Genomic DNA, 21,453 nt, shown 5'->3' with positions numbered 1-21,453 from the left:
GCCTGGGGACACACCCTGGGGACAGCTGTCTGCCCGGGCTGGGATGCCAGGGACGCACATTGCCGGCGCTTGGTTGTCACGTCTCCTCCTGCATTTTTAGCAGCCCCGAGGAGACATCAAAAGTCCCTTTGCAGGCTTCCACACCCTCATGGCATCTTGTGCAAATCCCAGAGGAAGCGTGCTGTGGGAATGTAGGGACATTCATGGTTACTGTGGGACTTGTTGGAATGGACAGAAACACAGCAGCGAAGCACAAATGAGCACGAGCAGTTTTAAATGTTGGTGTAAAGTTCACAGCCATCTTCCTGGGGAGAGCTGGCCTCTTGCTGATGTGCAAACCCCTTCTGCTTTCACCTAGGCGGAGTGAAACTCCAGGCCGACCTCACTCCTGGCATTCAAGCAAATTCGTGGAGAACCAGCCCGATCCCAGCATGATGCAAATATCTCAGGGTACGCTTGGCACCCCTTGGCATCAGTCCTACCACTCCAGGTAAGTACTGCACAGCTGGGGAGGGAAGGGAGGGGGCAAAGGTGTAGTGGGAACATGGTACCAGTCGTCTCCATACAGCTGGACAGGTTTGCACACAGCCAGGGTTCAGATTAGAGTTAGGAAGGCTTCAGTTTTCCTGTTTGGTTTCCCAGATAAAGTGGCTTTGTTTTCCTCCTGTAAGTGCTCTGTGGGGTGATTAGCAGCTAGAAAATCCCCCTTCCTGCAAAGATGGGAGCCCACTGCCAGGATGCTGGTAGAGCTTTTTGTGTATGCCCCCATACAGAAATACAGTGTGGTTGTTTCCCCAGCAAAGGAAAAGAAATCCAAAGTCTAAATTGGCCTATTGAACAAAAAGGGAGAAAAGGGTGTAGGCAGCAGAGGCTCTCAGTGTAACAGAGCAGCCAACAGTGCATCAGTGACAGTGCTCCCAGGGTGAGGAGTTCAGGGAGGGATTTCCTGGCTTGGCAGTGGCTTTCTGCAGGAGTCAGCTCCATCACAGCTGAACGTGCAGGGCAGCTTGAGGAAGGACAAGTTTAAATTCCGCCCTTGAAAGATTTTCCCTGGAGAGGCAGAAGGGTTTGAAGCTCTCCATTATAGCCTCTTGGATTGAAACATCACTTTCTTCTACTGGCTAGACTGATCCTTGGCAGAGGAGAGGAAAGAGAAAAAAGAGCATTAAAGAAAGTGAGGAGATGGTTGCAGAAAATAAAGTGTGTTGGTCTGTGGCCTCGGCACAGCTCATGCTGGAGCGTACTCCTTTCCCACCAAGGGGCTTTGCTTCCCAGGCAGTTCCTGGCAGAGCCTTTGGCAGCATGGCTCTGTCTCCCGGGTGCTTGAGAAGGAGCACGGGGAACATCTAGTGGCCAGCTGGCTAGGGCTGTGCTGGGCATTGCCAGGGAGATGGTTATTTGAATCCAAAACAGAGTGGTGCATTTAAATGAGTAAACCAGCTTCATCCTGAGATCTGCCATATCTCTTCCTGCCTGTGTTCCCCTGCATCTCTCTGCAGAGCTTCTGTGAGCAGGCTTCCTTCTGCCTTTCCTTATCCTTAGCAGCCTTCTCCCCTGGGTCTGTCACTTGTTTGGGGTGTGATCTGGAGCCAGCTTCCAGCTCTGTGCCTTGCCCTGCCACAGCCCGTCCCTTCCAGCTGCCTCCCTGTGGCTCTGCCGGGACAGCACGTGTCGTTGCACAGGGAACTAGAGAAAGTGATACCTGAGGAAGGGAAGCTGGGAAGAGAGGGAAGAAATGTGAAATCCTCAGGCTACGCTCTCCAGTCCTCAGTGTATTTGCTTGAATCTGGAAGGGGAGACTAGCCAGGGCAGAAGTTTGTGACATTCCCTTGTGACTGGCACAAAGAGCTCCCTTCCCATGGATGGAAAGATCTCTGAATAGCCTTCTTTTTTGGTCACTTTTCTGGTGGCCATGAGTCCTCTTTGGACACCTCAGAGAAAGTGCCAAGGTGTGCTTGCACCTGCTAAGCCACAAGAAGAAGTGGCAGTGCAGACTTCCTGGGAATTCTCAGACTGTTTCTATGGTTGCACCCCATTTTCCTCCAGGCACAGGCACATGCATCTCCTCTTTTTGTCAGCTTAGTTTTCTCGCAGCAAACAAGCTATCCTTGGGACAGCTGAATTTCCAGGAAGCCTGCCAGGGCATAGCCTTCATCTCCATAAAAAGAAATGAAATGGGGAAAAAAGAAAGAGATTAGATTCCCCCCAGAACGCCCCTCGTGCTCCTCTCCTCCTCCTCCTCAGCGGTGTTGGTGCTCATTCAGCTTTCCAAGGGCTTTGGATGGGATTGCTGGGTGGGGTCGATCCTCCCTGGCTCCAGAGATGCACCATCTTTCTGTCTGTATTTCCCTCCCACCCTTCTGTGGTAAATAAGAGCCATGTGTTGCAATATCAAGCAGTTCCTCTTTGTGAACTGGGATGACTCCAGACAGGGGATGGAGCAAGGCCCAAATATGGGTTTTCATCTCAAAACTAAACATCTTGCTTCTGAGCTCACTTATAAGTTGTTGTGCCTCTCCCCTGCCGGTTTTCACTCTTCTCTCGCTGTCCCCCAGCTCCTCCACCAGCGATCTCTCAGCGTACGAGCATGGCTATCTGAGGAGGAGCCCCGATCAGTACAGCTCCCGGGGCAGCATGGAGAGCTTGGACCACTCCTCCCCCGCCTACCACCCTTGCCACCTGTCCCCGGCCAAATCCACCAACAGCATCGACCAGCTCTCCCACCTGCACAGCAAGAGAGACTCTGCCTACAGCTCCTTCTCCACCAACTCCAGCATCCCCGAGTACCCCGCGGCCCCGCTGGGCAAGGAGCGCTCGTGCTCCCCGGACAGCGCGCAGTCCCGCGGGGGGCTGCCGGAGGGCATGAGGCAGGCGGACATCCACTACGTCCGGACGGTCTACGACGCCCAGCAGCGCGTCTCCCAGGAGTACGAGGTGAAGCCCTCGGCCCTGCTCCCCGGCCACGGCAGGCCGCACGCCTTCAGCCGCCACAACGCCGCTTCCTCCTGGGCGCAGCCGGCGCACGGCCCCTCGGACGGCAAGAGCCCGCCGCCCAAGGGGCCGCCCCTGCCTCCCGCTCGCAGCGACAGCTACGCGGCCATCAGGCACCACGAGAGGCCCGGCTCGGGCGCCGGCCTGGAGCCCAACAAGCCCGGCCGAAGCCAGCCGAAAGGGGCCTGGGCACCGCTCATCAGCTCCCTGTCTCAGGGGCCGCTGCTGAAAGCGCCCTTCGGAGAAGGGCACCTGCACACCGTGGTGGAGAAGAGCCCGGAGAGCAGCCCCACCATGAAGGCCAAGCAGAGCTATTCCCAGGCGGCCCAGCCAGGGCAGCCCCTGCTGCCCACCGGTGTCTACGCCGTTCCCTCCCCGGAGCCGCACTACGCCCAGGTGCCCCGGCCTTCTGCCGGCAGCACCGGGATGCTTTACCCAGCTCTGGCCAAAGAAAGTGGCTACTCCCCAGCCCTCCCGGCCTCCTACGACAAGGCCGTGGCCGGCGGCACGCTGGGCTTGGATGAGAATGGAAACCAAAGCACTACGAACAGGTCCGCCATCTTCTACCAGCCCCCTGCCACCGAGAGGAAGCACGAAGCCAAACTCATCCAGCAGAAACCTCCCAGCGCAGCAGGCCCAGAGCCCGGCCTGGCCGTGTCGCGAAAGGAGGAGCTGCTACCCCTTTACAAGGCAGCACACAGCCACCGAGAGACCACGGGTACCACACAGGTCTCCAAGCCCCTTTTCCAGGGTCCACAACCCCAGCTGAGGGATGCTAGTGAGAAGAAAACCCATTACCAGCTCAAAGAGGACTGGACACCTGGATCCCAGGAGGACAAAAATGGCAACGCACAGGTAAACGAGAGAGATGCTGGTGCTGCCTACCCATGGGGTCACAGCAAGGCCAAGCAATATGGCTTCTCTTCCTTGCAGAACATCCCAGAGAGCTCCAGGAGGCAAAGCAGCTCTGACCTAAGGGAGATACAACCAGGCGAGGGTTATTCCAGCACCAGACTGTCCTTCCTGAACAGCAGCAGCAGAGAGGAGAAGGATCACAGGGAGCAGGGGCACAGACAGCGGAGCGATGTGGACCCCCAGGCCTTCACGAGACAGGAAGAGGAGGGCACGAGCCTGGCTCTGTTCCACGCTGCTGAGCCAAAGTGCAAAGAGCCCCCTTCTCCTCAGCTCCCAAAGACCTCGGATTTCGGGAGGAGCCGGCTCAGCTCTAGCAGCACCCAAAGCTTTCCCTACAGCAAACCAGAGGCTGGCAAGCCCCGCTGCTCGGTGCTGGAGAAAGTCAACAAGTTTGAGCAGCGGGAGCAGAGCGCTCCACGGCCCCAGAGCGCCGGCGTTCCCAGCTTCGGCCAGCACTATGGGCCGAGCAGGACGAGCCAGCCCACTGGCACAAGGTGCTCCGTGCACAGCCCCGAGGACATGAGGAACAAGCTGCCCAGTGAGCCGGGCAGGGGCTCCAGCCCGTCCATCAGGAACGGGAAGCTGGAAGAGGCTGACTGGCGCCCCGTCGAGCTGCAGATGGTGGCTTCGGTGAAGCAGGCAAGACCCAGTGAGTACTACAGCCTGTGCCCCGAAAACGAGGTGCAAATAAGGGCGGCTCAGCTTCCTCGGAGTAGGAGCACATTCCAGCTGGGAGGCGAGCCTGACAAGGAGATCCTCTGGAAGGATAACATCCAGGATGTGCATGGGTCACAGCTAGACACGTCGTTTAACAGGGCCTACAGGAACAGCATCAAAGATGCCCAGTCCAGGGTGCTGAGGGCCACCTCCTTCCGGCGGATCAGCCCCCCCTTCGGGAACACGCCCAAGAGGGTGCCCCAGAGGCCTGCCTCGGCCCACGTGGGCATGAGGAGCACGGCAGCATCCCCACACACCCCCAAGGAGAGGCACAGCATCACGCCCACGGAAGGAGGCTTCTCCAGCCTGGACTACGCCAGGACGCAGCACGTGCTGCGCATCGGGGGCCGGAAGCGGCTGACGGCGGAGCAGAAGAAGCGCTCCTACTCGGAGCCCGAGAAGATGAATGAGGTGGGCATCTCGGACGGGGAGCCGTCGCCTTTCTCCTTCCAGAAGAAAAGCACCCATTTCATCTTCCCAGAGAACACGGTGGCCGACCGGCGCAAGATCTTCGAGAGGGACGGCAAAGCTTCCTCCACAGCCAGCCTGTCCAAGCCGGAGCTCAAGCAGCTCCAGCAGAACGCCCTGGCCGACTACATCGAGCGCAAAACGGGGCGACGGCCGTCCTCGCAGGACATCGGGCTCCTCCGGGAGCGCTCCCACAGCTCCTACCTGCAGCTGGGCGGCCCCGACAGCCAGAGCCTTTCCTCCGCCTCCAGCATGAATTCCCTCCAGGACCAGAACCTTTACCGCCGCAGGGAGTCCATAGAGCGGATATCCAGGACGGGACGGATGTCTTCCACCCTTCCCCCTGGGCTGGTGGACTACTTGGACACGAGCGGAGATGAGAAGGTGCCGGGGCGCCAGGACAGCCTGGTCACCAGCCGGCCCAAACCAGAGAGGTGCCGGGATCACAGACCCAGGTCGGATCTCACCAAAGGCACGCAGACAGACCTGCTGGGCATGCAGGGCCAGCCTCGCTACAGGAAGCAGGAGCAGGTCTTTGAAACCCCCTCCACCGCCAGGAAATCCGGGAAATCGGTGTCTGTGGAAGACTTGCTCGACAGGTACGACAATCAGCCGGTCCCTGTGCACATGCGGTCCAGGTCGTCTCCCACAGCGGATAAGAAACACCAGGTATGTGGGAACGGGGTCATGTGCAGCCCCAAGCTGGGATCTCAGAACCAGGGAATGGGGGGGAATGTCGGAGAACAGGCTGATGTAGTCATGGCCAGGACTCCATTGATTAGAGACAGACACAGCACGTGCTGAGGCAGTTTGGTGCACCTTAATTAAAAGAACACTGATGGCGTTCAGCTCTCTCCCTGCTGGGCTATATTCAGGGGTGTCAGGGATGCTGGGATTGCAGTGCATATGCAGCTATGTTCTTGCTGCTCTGCACATCCCATCTGAGGTGTCCTGTCCTTACCTGCCAGCAGCACAGGAGAAGCACTGAGCACTTTTCTGGTGGAGTGTGCCACTAAGATGGTGATTTGCCTCAGCCCATTTTCCTGGTGCAAAGTAGAGAGGATTAGAGGCTGCTTGGAACTGCCTTGGCTCCTACTGTGCCTGACAGTGCTGGGAAGTGCTGGGCAGAGGCACTGCCAAATAACCATTATGTTTAGCCTCCAGCCCTGGAGGGAAACATCACAGAGAAAACTGAACAGGGACCCTGGCCCTTCCATGTCCCCTGCTTGGTAGTTGGGAACATCACGCTGATGTCACGAATGGGGAATTCGACTGACTCTGATGATGGTAAACAGTAGAACCAGGCTAAATTCTTAAAGAACAACTGCCCAGGCCAGCTCTTCAGCTGGCTGAAATCTGTTCAGACCTATTTAGGAAACTGCAACTGGTCGAGCCACATGGATTTACAGCAGTGCTGGGTCTGCTGCCCATCCCTATTTCCATGCCAGGCTCTGTTCATCGTGGAGAGAGGCAGCAAACAACCAAAATGTGTGGACAGGCTCCTAGCCCCAAATAGGCTGAGTGTTTGGAGAGGCTCACATACTTACAGGGCAGCTGAGATCCAGGACATCTCCTTCTACTCCTGCACTCACTCCTGGCCCAGAGCAGATTATCCAGGAGCAACAAAGTGGTTCTGAGTCAAGTGACAAGAGTGGAGGCTCTGGGCAGCATCTCACAAATGGACCAAACTGGGGTGGGGGGAAGAAGCTGCCCTCCCAAACTCATTGTGTGCTTCATTCTACACATCCTCCCTCAGCAGCCCTCAGCTCCCACGCCACATCTTTAAATAGAGGGAATTAAAAATGCAGCTTGTGAATATCAAGTGACCGGAATGCACTTCCAGAACCACCCCTGTCTCATCCCACCATCAGTATTTTTCCACCCCAGCCAGGCACCAGGCCCATCTGTGCCATTTTGTCACACTTGACAATCAGAGCAGCAGCAAAACCAGACATCCAGAGAGAGAAAAATCACCAAAGTGTACTTTGCAGTGACAGATTAGATGACAAGCAGCCCCAATTCGTTTTGCCTTGCCCAACTCTTTTCAGGCAGGAGGTACAGTTCTTGAGATCTTCCTTTTCCACTCCTGGTTCGTTTTTAATTGTTCATACACTCAGCAGCCAAATCAGAGGTTTGCCTTTTGGAAACCAAGTTGTGGAAGAGGATGAAGAGCACTGCAGACCTGTTCACAGGGTCTCAATTCAGGCACTGAAGAGGGGAGAGCCCTTAGGGCTGTTTCCCAGAGGGATTTAGCTGTAACCACCTGTGGAACAAGGATTAGTCCCATAGGCAGCAAGGCACTTGTGAAAATCCTGGTATTAAATCCAATTAAATTAAATTACTTCCACTGTATATATTCCAGTGTATACACCAATCCACAGGATCTGTTTTAAAGGGAAGTTTATGTTGAAGTGCCTTCTTCTTTAGGTTTGTTTCTGATCCATCTCCAATGCAAACCCACAGCTGTAAACATGGGGGACAAAGCCAAACCAACAGAGTGAGGGGTTTTTTTTTTTTATTTATTAGATTTCTTTTGCCATTTTCAGATATTTTTGTGGGAAATGTTTATTTCCAGTTTAGCAGCAGACTTCTCTGCCTCACTCACTGTTGGTTTTTCAGGGCCTTGTGTACAGTGCTTCATGTTCCTTTCAGGCTGCATACAAATCACATTGCACTGTCACTGCAGGAATTTGTTTGGAGACAGGCAGGAGTGGATAGCCATGGGGAATGACTCGCTCTCAGGCTTTGGAAGGCATTCTCATCCATGTTTTGGTATTTTGTTTTGCTTTCTGCTCGCTGCTGACGCTGTCTTGGTACCCCAGGAGCTGCTGAGAAGGGAGAGCAGCGAGTTCGGCCCCATGGTGAGGGATCCCTTCTACGTGGTCAGCGCAGGAGCCAGGTGGGTGTGTGTCCCTGTCCCCTGTGTCCCTGCAGGACATCCCCCTGCCAGCAGCAGTTGTCATGGGCTGTCCAGAGCTAAGACCTGCACAAACACCGTTCCAGGTGTGCATGTAACTTGAGAATGTGTTTGGTCTGCTGTTGAAACTCACATTGGATGATAGCATTAACTGAAGGATCCTAAAGGAAGAAGTACCTCTGTGTCCCACCCTGGCTGGTTTTATCCACCCAGGATGCTGCCTTCCCAAAGGCAAGGAACTAAACCCAGGATATTTCCTTAACCATGCTCAACTGGGAGCTGGCCTTTGGGCTGCTCATCCAGGCAGGATGTTTTGCTCAGCAACAGAGGAGAGAGAAACGTTTTTAAAAATAGAAAAGCGTTAAGCACAAAATTCAATGTCTTAGGACTTATGTAAGTCTCCACTTAGCCCCTGATTGTTTTGAAGTTAATGAGAACTGAAGTTGGTCGTGCTGTATTTACATTTAAATAATAAATAGATGTTTGCCCTAAGCCCCGAGTGCCCAAACAGCTAACTCCCATTACAGTAAAAGCCATCAAGAGGGACTAAAAGCATTGTTCACAAAGGAGCTCTGTTCCTCACAAACTTGCAGTAAATGCCAGCCCTCTCTGTGGTCACAGTGGGAGTTAACACTGCTGTGTCCAAAGGTTTCTTCATGCAGCTCTGGGTCAGGGAGTGACAGCTGGAAGCAGAGGAAGGCTCCTACTCTGGCTGATCTTACTTCTGGCCATTTTTGCCCCTAAGAACACATAAATGTTGTTTTAAAGGGACTCAATCTGCCTTCAGGCACATCCTTGTAGGATTATTTAAAACACACTTGTTTACTTTGATTTGGAATAACTTTTTCCATGTTTTTTTCCAAAGAGAACAATGCAGCTGTTTCAGTTCCTCCTGCCTCCCCTTCTCTCCTAGAGATGGCATTTCATCCTGCTGCTCAATCACTGCTTGTGCCTTCCTTTTGTTTTTTTTTTTTTTTCTTCTCCCAACCTATTTTCCAAGTAATGGGATTGAATGCCCTGACTGAAAACAAGTTTACTGGGGCACGAAATGTAGGTTTCTCATTTTCATGCTTCACTGCACAAAGATTATTTGTTATGAACAGTTTCATGATGTTTGTGCAGCATAGGCATCCCGCGTGCTCCGCAAGCACCTTTCTTCTGGGACATGGGAGGTTGCTTTCCCTTCTTGCTCAGAACTGGATTTCCCAAAAGCTAAAACAAAAGGATAGGAGAAGCGTTTTCCATGTGTGGGCCCTTCAGGGAGGCAAGGCAGGCAGCAGGAATTATGTTTCTAGGTTTCCTTGGGACACAGCTGCCTCATGTGCTGGAGAGGAGATGGGACCATGCCTACTGCCTCTCCTGCTGGAGGAGGAAAACAGTCAGATGGTTAAGTGAGGAAAACCTTGGTCAGCAATCACTTGGCCCAGCCACACGTGCTGTTCCTCTGCTCCCCAGGTGTCACACGACATTGGGAACTGCTCCACCAGTTTTAGAATCCACAGTTGCTTCCACAGTGGGAGAGATCTCTGAATTAGAGACTCACCATCTGGTGTTCCTGACAAACACTGAGCATCTGAACAGAATCCACACTGCTACTGTCCAGGAACCACAGACAATACCAAGAGCAGCCTGTCTGGGAAGTTTCCCCACCCCCAGGCACAGGCTGCCAAATTCTATTCTCAGTCACACCAGAACAAAGCCAGAACGACCCATGTCTTTGACAGAGTTATTCTTAATTTGTACCAGTATAACTGAGAACAAATTTGGGGCCCAAGTCTCCAGCATCACAGATTGGCAGCATGGGGGATATTTGACAATGCACCTCAAGAACAGAAAATGCACTGGCAGTAGAGCTTTGTTGTGTTTTACTGCTTTATGATATGGCCTTGTGGTTCCAGGCTGCCTCCTCTTGCATCTGCCAGTGCCATTATTACTGCTCAGTTTGTTTTCCAGCTAAACAGCCAGACAGGCAAATAGGTTTGGCTCTAGTTTTCAAGCAGCATCCTCACTCCAAAGGCCAGACACTGTTTCTCAGGCTCACACACTAAAAGACCTGGAAGGAATAATTCAATCTGCTGGCTTTGCAGCCTTAACATCCACTTGCAGTTGGAATGTGTTGGCTTTGGTGTTTGTCACACCTGCCTGTCTGAGGGAGCTCTTTCTTCTAACAGGATTCCAAGGCTGCAAGAGCTTTTTTCAATTTTCTTCATAGTCAAAATAGTGCATTTTTTGGCCTTGCTTCGTTCTTGGAGACAGTTGAATCATTTTAATGGGCAGCTTTCCAAAAGGAGCAGATAACATTATGGGAATATTTGGCTCACAGAGCTGAAATTCTTAAAATTACAAGCAATTGAGAATGGAGTTTGATGGTAGATAATGTCAAATAGTCTGTCTTACAACAATCGCTGCTCACTCCATCTGTAACAAACAAAATGGAAAGCAGAGCAGGAAAGGAAGCCAGCCATTAGGTTCTCCTAATATTTTTTCCATTGAGTTACTGCTGTGGTGCATGCTACGTGTGTGATGTAGCACACACTGAAAATGATGTGAGATGGTGAGAGGGAGTGGATCTGGCTCAGGATTTCACTTCCAGTTTCAAAGCTCAGCTGTACCTCACCTAGACCAGCAGGCAGCGATGCTGGCCTCTGATAGTGTTGATAACTTGCCCATTAAGGAAGTGCACAGTAAATTTTCCTGCTCATTGACGAGTTATTAATCTTACCATGGTCTGTCTCTTGGTATTCAGGTCTTTCAGCAAGAAAGAAAGAAGCCACTCAGAGAAAATGGCATTCACGAGTTACTATCCCCATCCCCTCCGCAGCACAGAGGCTGTCGCTGGGCTTGCCTCGCTGGCTGAGAATCACAAGCTCTCAGAACTTTCCAGGCCAGACAGCAGGACTTCTGCATTTTTCCCAGCCCCAACAGAAGCAAGGAGTCACTATCCTGAGCAAAAGCAAGGCTTTAAACCCTTGTTCCTTAACCTTACTCCTCCTGGGCCTGGCCACTCTTCCCCTAATGCACCCGGCCAGGCTCCCTCAGACTTGCAGAGCACAGCTGACAGCCAGGCTCCGAGACAGCACCACGCCAAACGAGAGGAGGGCAGCGGGAGCACTCAGGCACAGCCTCTGGATGCTGTCCAGGACAGATCCCCCGAGACTCCCACGGAAGAGGTGATGTGGAGGAGGAAAGCGGGGCTGCCGCACAGGTGCCTCCCGCCCAAAGCGGCGTGGGCTCATCCGGCCAAAGACAGCGGCTACGCCAGGGCCATGGCGTCTCCTCCGGCGGCCGGGCCGAAGCCCTCCCAGAGGTGGCAGTCCCTGCCCACGCAGAGCAGCACTTCCTCCGACCCAGAGACTCCTTCTCCCCAGGCCGTGACCCAGCTGCGGATCTCGGAGTCGGGGCTGCAGCTCACGCCTCCGCCGTCGCTGCAGGACGAGGAGGACGACGAGGTGTTCGTCGCGCCCTTCTCCCCGCCACCGCCATCCCGTCCTCTTCCCGAGCTCAGCTCTTGCACTTCTGCCAACGGCACGGAGGAGTTCCCACCTCCTTCCCCTCCCGCTGAGGGGAGCGGGGCAGCTGGAGACAAATCCCCCCGGCTCCCAGAGGAGGCCGGTGTGAGGTAAGGGCGGGCTGGAGCGCGGCGGCTCGGGCCATATACAGTAAGATATGCAGGGCTGGGACAGATGGGCTCATCCCTTGGGCCGTGGGACCCCCAGCTGCCGGCCGGGCTGGGAGCTTACACGTGTTCAGGGGATGGGGACTGACAGACTCACTGCTGCTCCACCAGCAGGTGCACTGACAGGTGCTCCCCAAAACCCCCAGGACAGGAGACTGCAGGAGAACACTCCTGCGCTGCACATTTCAGTGTGGTTGCTTCTGACTCTCTCCAGCACAGAGCTGGAATGGTTGCTGGCTCCTTCCAGTTGCTGGGTTTTGAAAGACAGCTGTGAAAATCTATGATGGGTTTCTCCAAACAGTTAGTATTTCCCAGAATATATTTTGGACCTGGCACAAAATAATGCTGTTATGAAGCGGTGACCATCTGCCAAGAAATGACAATGCAAATATGTCACAGTCAGGCTGTATAGGGAAATTCTCCCGAAGGATAGGACTTTGGGCGAGGTGCCCAGGAGGTTTAACTCAGTACAGTTTCCCTCACTCCCAGGGAGCTGCTCTGATATCCATCTGGGAAGATTCTGGCCAGGGCTGTAGTAGTGATTGCCCTTCCAACAGAGCAAGGACAGATGGGGTAGAGGCTGCTCAGGATGGCACTCCTGGGTGTGGAGGTGCAATGTGCCCTGCCTGCCAGCGGAAAATAAAGTGACTTGGCATTCACTAGTTCTTTCTGTGTTGGAAGGACAATCCAGCAGTGCCCACGCTGAAGGGACAAAACAATTCTGGTGCCAGTGGCTTCACACTGTGAACCCTCCATATCAGAATGAGAAGCAAGACACAAAAACAAGTGAGAGAGAAGGAAAACTCGCTCCTTGTAGGCCTTTAGCATGTGTTCACAATGCTCCTGGGTGGTAGGTTTCTCTTCATCTCACACAGTGTTTCTGTCCATAGCAGCTTCAAAAGCTTTCCCAAAGCTGAGAGGGAGATAACAGGGTTGGGCACCAGCACCGGTGAAAATGACTGGCCAACCCCATTAAAGAGGATTGGCTCTCCATCTGCTGTGGATCAGCAGCACCAGTTCCCTGCTTCTCCTGAAGGGCCTCAGAGCACTGACAGAGAGCCCATAACTCAGCCTGAAGGTAACCCCAGAGAGCCAGCACTGGAAAATGCCAACCTGGACGACTCTGGGATAACCAGCACAGCACCCCCAGTGAAGGCAAAGAACAAGACCCCAGAGGATATTAAGTCAGAGGCTCTAGCAAAAGAAATTGTCCATAAAGACAAGTCTCTGGCTGATATCCTGGATCCAGATTCCAAAATGAAGACGACCATGGACTTGATGGAAGGGATTTTCCCCGGTGGAAGCAGCGTGCTGAAGGAGAACAACATGAAGAGGAAGATGTCGCAGACACAAGCCAGCAGGACGGCGATGGCGGGTGACACGTAAGCACTGCTGGGCAGAGCTCCCTGCTCCCTTGCTTCTAGTACAGCCTGTGCCAAATTTTTCTGCATGTCTGTAGGTGAGAGTGAGTTTTGCAGTTCAGTGAGGCCTGGCAGGGCATTTCCAAGCAGCCTTTCCCATGAGGTGGGCTCTGTGCTTGGGCTCTGAGCTCACCTCTCTGGGCTGTGTAGGGAATGATGCTGAGCTTGGGAACAGAGCAGGAAATGAAACATCCCTGGAGGTATAACTGGATTTTGCTGTCTGAACTTTGCTATCTGAACCTTAGTAATCCGAAGTAGTTCAGTCCAAAGCAAAGGAACAGAGATAGTGAAGTAAAATCAGGATGAAAATAACGGCAGGCACAGAGATAGCAAGAGGCCAAATTCTGGAAGGAAGGTTGAGGGGACCTACTTATTACAAGACCAGCCCAAGTCCTCCAGTGTGGTTTTTTTAAGACAGGGACTTCCAGGTGGCAGCTGGAGCACTGTCCAGAAGTCAGGTGTACTGCATGATGCCAGGTAAGGTCAGTCTGGCCACCTCCAGCCGAGCTGTGCTGGCTGACCTTCAGCAAGGTAGATCCTGTGCAGAGCTGTGTCCCCTCACCTTTAAAGCCAGTGGCTGTGCTGTGCTGGGACAGCAGCTGGCACGCACCCCCTGATGGCAGGAATCTAAGGGAGTCCTGGAAAACCATGGATCTAAACACTGGGAAAAGTCAGGCTCAGACTGAACTCTTCCCTTTTCTTCACCTGGTGTAGGAGAGAGGAAAAGGAAGCTCCTGTCACCCTGGTCACCTGTCCTGCTTACTACAGTGTTTCAGCACCCAAAGCAGAACTGCTGAATAAAATCAAGGACTTGCCAGAAGAAGTAGGTGAGGAAGAAGAGCTGCTGGACATCAATGAGAAAAAGGTAAATTCAGCACACAGCACTGTTTGCTGCTCACATTCCTGAAATTATAATAAGCCCTGAAGTGCATTTCTATTTGATGTCAGCTTTTGGCAGCACCCAAAATTGCGTGAGAGCTATTAGGCCACCCGTGAAGCTTCGTTAGAGTGACCCAAATTGTCTAAGAGAGTTAATCTGAATTACTCACTGCAGATTGAGTACCAATCTTGCACCACCCTGAGGCGGGCCTGATCATACCAAATGCTGAGTGTACAGACTGTCAGGAGCACTCCCTGTTCTGCAGCAAGGAAGGAAAAGGGAGAGGTGAAGCAAGCTGTGCAAGGCCAGCATGAGTTGGAAACAAAAACAGAGACCAGCAAGTGACTGCACTGAGTGCAGGAGATTTTTTCCCAGGACTTTCCTCTTCAGTGAAGTCAGTTTACCCATTTCACCTGCTGTCTGCACTCACTGCACCCAAAGAAACATGGGTTACCCTTTTTCCCCTCACACTTTATTGTTTCTGTGCCCCACTGAAAGCCAGGTGCACCTCAGCATCTCAGTCAGCACAACATCTGTGTGATGGCTTGGAAGGGCAGAGAGCAGGCAGGAGGGGAGGACACATTTTGCTCTCTTACTGAGGCTGCTTTTCACTGTGGAATGGCTCTCTGCTGCTCTTGCTGGAGGCTTCCATGCTCTGCTTCCAGGGCTTTTGCAGGGCCTTCTGATTTGCCCTGTGGTTGTCTCACATTAGTTACCTGGTAATTATGCTGCTCAGCTCCCACATCCCAGGGGGCCACAGGCAGGGGTTTGTGGCCTGCCTGTGCCTCTCCTACACACCTCCTACCTTCCTGTCAAAAGCAGCCGTGCCTGCCTCTGAGTCTAAACCATCCCACACTGCCGTGGACAGAGTAGCACAGCCCAGATTTCATTTGCTGTTCACCACCTCCTCTTTCTGTGGCCCTACACAGATTCTGGGTCACAAATACCCAGGTGGGTCACTAACCAAAAGCATTTGCCCAGGGCTTTTGCCTGCTGCTTTCATCATGTGGCCCAAGGCACTGGTTGTAGCACACCCAGCTCCAAAGGCAGCCCCTGCCACGTCCATTGCATTCCTTGGACTCCCTTCCAAATCTGCCTGCTCATACCAAGGTGAGAGGTGCAGAACAACACAAGGGTGCTGCACCATGAGCCTGCCGTGGAGGGCAAGTCCCAGGCCTCAAAGGTTACGTTTGCATGGAAAGCCAGAAGGAGATGGGAGTGCTTAGGCCCAGGCAGCGCAGTCTGGCCCCTTTGCTCGTGGTCTGTGTGCAGGAACACTTGCACAGCCTTGCCTGAGATGAGGCTCCTGAGGGCAGCTCCTGTGGGAGACCATTTGGATAAACCAAGCAGGTTTCCACCGTAGGTATGGAAAGGAGCTCTGTTGGCTGGTATTTGGGATTGCAGGAGAGTCACTGATTAATGAACACAAACCTAAGTCACAGGCCCCTCCAGCTCCCAGGCCTTCAGAACAAAGGTACCTCACTCTCAGGAGCCCCGTAGCCTCCTGCTACAGCTGGAGGACAAATCTCCTGGAGCAGGGAGGAACAGCTGCCAGTTCCCAGCAGCTCCATCCTCCTGAAAACTTGCTGAGGTTCATGCCAGACTTTGAGACCACCCCATGGAGTCCTGCTGTAGAGATTTCCTCACCTAATGTAACCCTGAACATGGATCCTTCCTGTTGCTCCTTGGGATTTGGTCCAGCAACCAACTGCTGAGGATCTTTCTTTGGAAGGGGGCTTTAGAATCGTAGCCCCAGAGAAGGGTAAGAGCTGGGTTGTGTCTCAGGGTACTTCTGAGGGAAGAATGCCCATAAAGGACTTTTGGTTGACCCTTGGGAGGTGGGATTTAGTACCACCTTTGCTCCCTCTCCCCTGAGCTACCCTGCTAGCCAGTGGAGGTCATTCCAGAGAGTGGATGTTTGTTTTCAGGGAATATCAGTGGCCTTTCCTCAGCCTTTGCATGCTTGTGGCAGCAGAGAGCAGGCTGTAGTGCAGCCACAGAGCAGTGCACGCCCAAGTGTTCCATCTAGTGGTGCCTGGCCATACAAAACCATGTGCTCCCTGCTGCCAAAGCAGCTGGGAACCCACTGCCAGCCCAGCCTGGGCACCAGGGCCAGCTCAGTGACCCCTGCCTCCTGCCTGGAATGACACTTGTGATGGAAAGAGGACTTGGAGAGAATATTTTCAGGCCACCTTGTGGCTGACTTGTTCCATCCTGCAGTGTTTGTGTGCAGAGTAGATGAACACACAGGTGTTTGTGCCTCAGCAGTGCATGAACTGGACACTGAGAATCCCCACCCCTTGTATGGAGAGCTGCTCCTGCTTGCTGTGCTCTCAGTTCCAAGTAAAGAGAAGCAGGAATTGCAAGCCCTAGGCCAGAAACTTGCTTCTGCATATGTCTTTCCATGAAATCCTACCAGAAATGAGGATCTCTGGCACATGTGCAGCACTGCTGTTCCTGGAGTAACCGAACCCCGGGGGCCTCCTTTTCTTTGGCAGGGAATAGGTGTCAGTGTTTCTGCAAAATGGGTGTGTTCTCTGTGTTCAGACACTGAGTCAATCCACAGCACCTTTGGTGGGAATGCTTCCTTGATGCCTCTGTGTGTCAGGCACTTGTTTGGTGCAGTTCAAGGCGTTTCAGGCTGGGCCTGAGGAGCACATCAGAGACATGGCTGCAGCTCTTTTCACCCGGAGGTTTTTCAGAACATTCATCTGTAGGTAGCTGGGTATCAGAATACAGTACACCAAATCAGAGATCTCTTTGATAAAATGTTCATTGAACAAATACATCACATGCAACCTGATGGGCTGCTTGGCTTATCTCCGAGGTGGGGAATTTCAGTATTTTCTCCATTTCCTCCCTTCTTTGTCAGCTCTTGCTGACCTGATCCTGCTCCTCAGGACCTGCAGCCATATCCCCTTGTTGTCTTCACCCACACATGAGCAGGGTGATGCCGGTAACAACCAATGTGGCACTGCTTCCCCTCCAACAGGCTGAGCTCATCGGGAGCTTGACCCACAAACTGGAAATCCTGAAGGAAGCCAAGGAGGGCTTGCTGGCAGACATTAAGATGAATAATGCTCTCGGGGAGGAGGTGGAGCTGTTGATCAGCACGCTGTGCAAACCCAACGAGTTTGACAAGTACAAGATGTTCATTGGTGATCTGGATAAGGTGGTGAACCTCCTGCTCTCCCTCTCGGGACGCCTGGCCCGCGTGGAGAACGTCCTGAGCAGCCTGGGGGACAACGCCAACAGCGAGGAGCGGGTACGTATGGGCACAGCCCTGGCCTGCTTGGGGTGTGGGGCAGCAGCCACCACCACCACGGCATTACAGCGACCTCCAGGGGCTGCCAGGAGGGCAGCACAGGGCTCTCAATGCTCACGGACCAGCAGTAGCTCAGGCGTTGTCCCTGAGAGTCTTAATTCCCATTTGTATCAATGGCTGGGATCCTGCAGCCTTTGTCTGGACACAGAGCAGCTGTGTTGGGCACAGCCACATTTTAACATTTTTGGGGTGGTTTTGAAACCAGATTTTCCTGGTAGTTGTTGCTTTCAGGCGAGGCTTCCTGACTTTATTGCAGCACTTTCTGCCTCCCACTGGCAGGGACGTTCAGAGTCCAGTTCAGCGGGGTTCACAGTCACTCCGTGATGAGGAATTCATCCTCCTCTCCCAGGCTTTTGACTGTGCCTCGGGGAGCTTAGCAGCCATGTCCAGAGGTGGTGCTGGGAGAAGGAAAGGGGCTCAGGGAGTGGGTGCTGCTGGTACTGAAGGGCTCTCTCTGGTGTGCAGAGTTCCCTGAACGAGAAGCGGAAGCTGCTGGCTGGCCAGCACGAAGACGCCCGGGAGCTAAAGGAAAACCTGGACCGTCGGGAGCGGGTGGTCTTGGACATCCTGGGCAACTACCTCTCTGAGGAGCAGCTCCAGGACTACCAGCACTTTGTCAAGATGAAGTCTGCGCTCCTCATAGAGCAGCGGGAGCTCGACGACAAAATCAAACTGGGCCAGGAGCAGCTCAAGTGCCTGATGGAAAGCCTCCCCACGGACTTCACGCCCAGGGATGCAACAGCAGCAGCTGCCCTGGCTGCAGCACTTGCTACCTCCTCCGGGGTCGGTGGTAAAACACCTCCAGCAGCCTCTTCCTCACTCTAACCTGGCCCAGGTGGAGCTGGGATGCAGCCCTGCCCGAGTCCCTTTAGCTTGGCAGATGGTCCTCTTCAAAGACCGTGGACAGAGACAGGTCTAAACCAAGATTTTAATGAAGGAAAAAAAAAAAATAGCAATAATAAAGGTTTTATTTTCCTTTCCTTCCACCTCTGCTTCCTGAAAACTTAAATCAATGTGGAGGGAAATCTCCTCCTGCCCGTGATGAGGAATCACACATGACCTTTAATAAAAAACATGACCTCCTCTCTTTTCTCCCTTTTCTGCCTGCCTGACACCTCATTAAATAATGAAGGATCTAAGAATGAAGCCTTAAAAATAAAACCAACCCATTTTACTGAACATTATTGATATTTATATTTTTTAAAGAACAAGACAGAATGTGTAAGTTTTTGTACATACTCTAATCAGTTACCTGATTCTACTTTGTTGTGTATGTAGAAAAGACATTTAATTTTGTATTTTGTGAAGACCTTAACAAAAAGAGGGAACCCCAAAGATAGTCATGCAGTAGCTTGAAACATCTCATCGTGGTTTTGTTGCTATTGTTGTGGTTGTTTTTTAATATAATAAAGGGCTACCAGAAGCAGCTTCACCCTGTTTCAACACATGCTAAAGATACCATTAAGTGGCCTTAGAAAGGAGATTTTGGCCATGAAAATAACAAATTTTTCCTCTTCTGGATCCTGTGACCCTCTGAGTCTGGAGTTCAAACTTCTTTTATGGCAAGCTACATGTCAGGAGTCCAAGCTAGCATGAAGCAAGGAATTCACTGCAGGAATGTGAGGGAAATTCTGTCTTTATTTTGGTTAGTCAGAGCTGTGGTCTGTGTTTCTGTTGCAGCCTGAAAGAATTCCCTGAGGTGTGACAGGGATCTCTACTGACATGATTTATAGGCCCTGCTTTGAGTAGAGTTTCAGGAAACAGTGGGGGGAGCTGTTTCAATCCAATCAACACACTTCATTTGCCCTAAAAAAAAAAAAAAAAAAAAAAAAATCCTACCACTGCTGCTAAATCTAATTTATTTGATTTAAAAACACTTTTAATCCAGATTTTTTTTTTTTTTGCAGCCACCCTTGCATCTTACGCTTACCAAAACAACTCACAAAGACACGGTAGATCTGGGAGGTGTTTGTGTACTTTCCATTTAGTGAGTTCTTTCCTGAAAAATACAAGTCCTGCACTTTATCCCCAGGTCAGGAAGAGGCTCCATCCAAACAGGATCTGCCTGTTTGTTCCAGGAACCCACATGGCTTCAGGGGGAGCACCTCCAGCAAGTTTGGGGTGGACAAGGCAAGTCCTGTGTGTGTTCCCACAGTACAGAGAAGCATCAGCTAATGAGGCAAGTGATAGTCACTGATATTTTTATAACAGCTTATATTTTCAAGTGAGACATGAGTTAAAGCCACAATTTTTGTGGTAAATGCATAAGAACCCTCTTTGCACAGTTTTGTTCAAAAACCACCCTCCTAACTGCAAAGTTTACTGAGTTTGGTAGAAGTACACCTTGATATGTATTTGAAGGTAATTAAACATCAGGCAAGCCTGAAGATTTACTTCTCAGGCAAAATGATTTACTTCTTTTACCTCTGGCAAAAATGGGAGTGTGTTCATTGCTCTTTATCCCACCTTGTTTTTCTCTTGTGGCTATGAAACTAGAGGATAATGGAAACCCAGAATTTTCTAGACTGATTTCATGGGACAGGAATACCAGGGATAGCATTTTACACTTACTATCCAATCCTTGTAAACTTACTGACACAAATCTGCATTTTGGGTCTGGCTGCATGAGGTTTTTAATACTGAACTTGTATTGCAGTGGAGAAAGGCAGTACACCAGATATAGTGAGCACCATCTGCTGTGCTACCAGACATCTCAGGAAGGGGTTTTGAGCAATATTTGCTAGAAATGAACTTTGTAACAGAAACATCTGGTTTGGATATTGCTGTGGAATGCCCTACATCCCATCCTGGCCTCTTAGCCAACCTGGGGGGGCTCTGTTTGTAGGTAACAATGGGTGGGACTCCTTCCCAAGGCACTTTGTGTCACCTGGATCAAGCTCCTTCTCCAGAGCTGTCTCCAGGTAAGTCATGGACTGCTCAAGGATGGTGTGACAGCCACCTTCAGCTGGCTACAGGCCCAGTGGGAAAGCACAGATCTCCCTTAGGTGACTTGAGAAAAAGCCTGGTAAGGACAAAGCAGTTACACTTCTGACACATGGTGCCAGTTCCAAGTAAAATCTCCTTGTATAAAACCAATACTGTTATGTTATTTGCACATGAGTTAGGAACAGAGGAACAGCCTTTTTCCTGGGTCAGCATCCATTAAATTATCTCCACTCAAAGCAGGCCAGCTCTCTGTGAGGTCTCACGTGCTTTCAGCAACATGCATGTGATGGAAGTGCCAGAAAATCTACTCATCCAACTTAAAATTGGCCTTTTTTTATCAGAGCCCTCAGGCCACTGACGGTCACAAGGAATTCACATCAGATGCTTTCCTCAAGACTAAATCTAGTAAAGAGTGTTTACATACCAGGGTCTGTTGGTTGTAAGTTTGCACACAAGATCTTTTGTGAAGGTTACCTATAAAATTGGTCCAACCCAGAGCACAACAACAGTTTATGTGTCAGTTTATCCGTCATCTTTACAACTCAGCTGCTGTCCTGATTGTTTAGGCTGGTAATTAAGAGAAGCGAGTAAAGCAGAGTGGATAGCACTCCATACCCACTCCACATAAATCCTGTCCTTTGCAGAACAGGGAACAGAGCAAGCTTTTCATGGAAGAGCCCCTGCTTTAAATCACTGTGAGCAAATTGAGGCACACCTAGAGACCCCATCCCAGGCTTCATGCCTCATTCATTCACCCTGCAAGCCAGTGTTTCCATAAGAGCTGTTTATCCCTTTACACCCCTCAGAGGGGACGTGTCCTGACTGTGGCACAGTGTTAGAGCTTGGCTGCGTTCCCACAGGGGTGTTGCTCGTGCCTTTGCACACCAACCAAATGTCCTGCAGCTCTGCCTCGTGAGAGGGTTTTTCTATCTGTGTGTGACTGAACAATCAGCCTTTGTGTTGTGCAACTGGATGTGTGTCTGTGGCCAGCCTTTGTGCAGCCCGGTGCGCATCGGTGCCAAAAACCATTGCAAAAAATCCGCTTTCTTCTTGCCCGTTTCAAGATGTCAGGGAGATGGAGCCAGCCAGGCTCAGCACCCTCAGACGAGCTCGAGAGGGGGGTCAGTGTGGCTCTGCCTGCTTTGAGATGAGGAAAAAGGGCTTGTTTTCCCCTACTCCAGAGAGGAAACAGGGTAC

The 21,453-nt window shown here is 51.9% G+C and overlaps 1 protein-coding gene across 2 annotated transcripts in view; it reads left to right on the top strand.

Annotated features, from left to right (window-relative positions):
* SHROOM3 (shroom family member 3) overlaps window positions 1–18,470 on the top strand; it is a 76,981-nt gene extending 58,511 nt beyond the window's left edge. The window contains exons 3-10 of one of the 2 annotated variants that reach the window (XM_041427453.1): window positions 359–490; window positions 2,556–5,760; window positions 7,914–7,990; window positions 10,755–11,627; window positions 12,578–13,066; window positions 13,820–13,970; window positions 16,978–17,250; window positions 17,776–18,470. In XM_041427453.1, the coding sequence (XP_041283387.1) occupies window positions 432–490; window positions 2,556–5,760; window positions 7,914–7,990; window positions 10,755–11,627; window positions 12,578–13,066; window positions 13,820–13,970; window positions 16,978–17,250; window positions 17,776–18,135 (5,487 nt within the window). In that variant the 5' untranslated portion in view covers window positions 359–431 and the 3' untranslated portion in view covers window positions 18,136–18,470. Of the gene's footprint in view, window positions 1–358; window positions 491–2,555; window positions 5,761–7,913; window positions 7,991–10,754; window positions 11,628–12,574; window positions 13,067–13,819; window positions 13,971–16,977; window positions 17,251–17,775 lie in introns of both variants that reach the window. The other variant, XM_041427452.1, reaches the window with a different exon arrangement.
* The last annotated feature ends 2,983 nt before the right edge of the window (window positions 18,471–21,453 follow it).

This window comes from Onychostruthus taczanowskii, unplaced genomic scaffold, assembly GCF_017590055.1.
Source record: "Onychostruthus taczanowskii isolate IOZ18803 unplaced genomic scaffold, ASM1759005v1 scaffold114, whole genome shotgun sequence".
NCBI lineage: Eukaryota > Metazoa > Chordata > Aves > Passeriformes > Passeridae > Onychostruthus > Onychostruthus taczanowskii.
The sequence above is the reverse complement of the archived record's forward strand: the minus strand, read 5'-3'. Positions and strand labels throughout refer to the sequence as shown.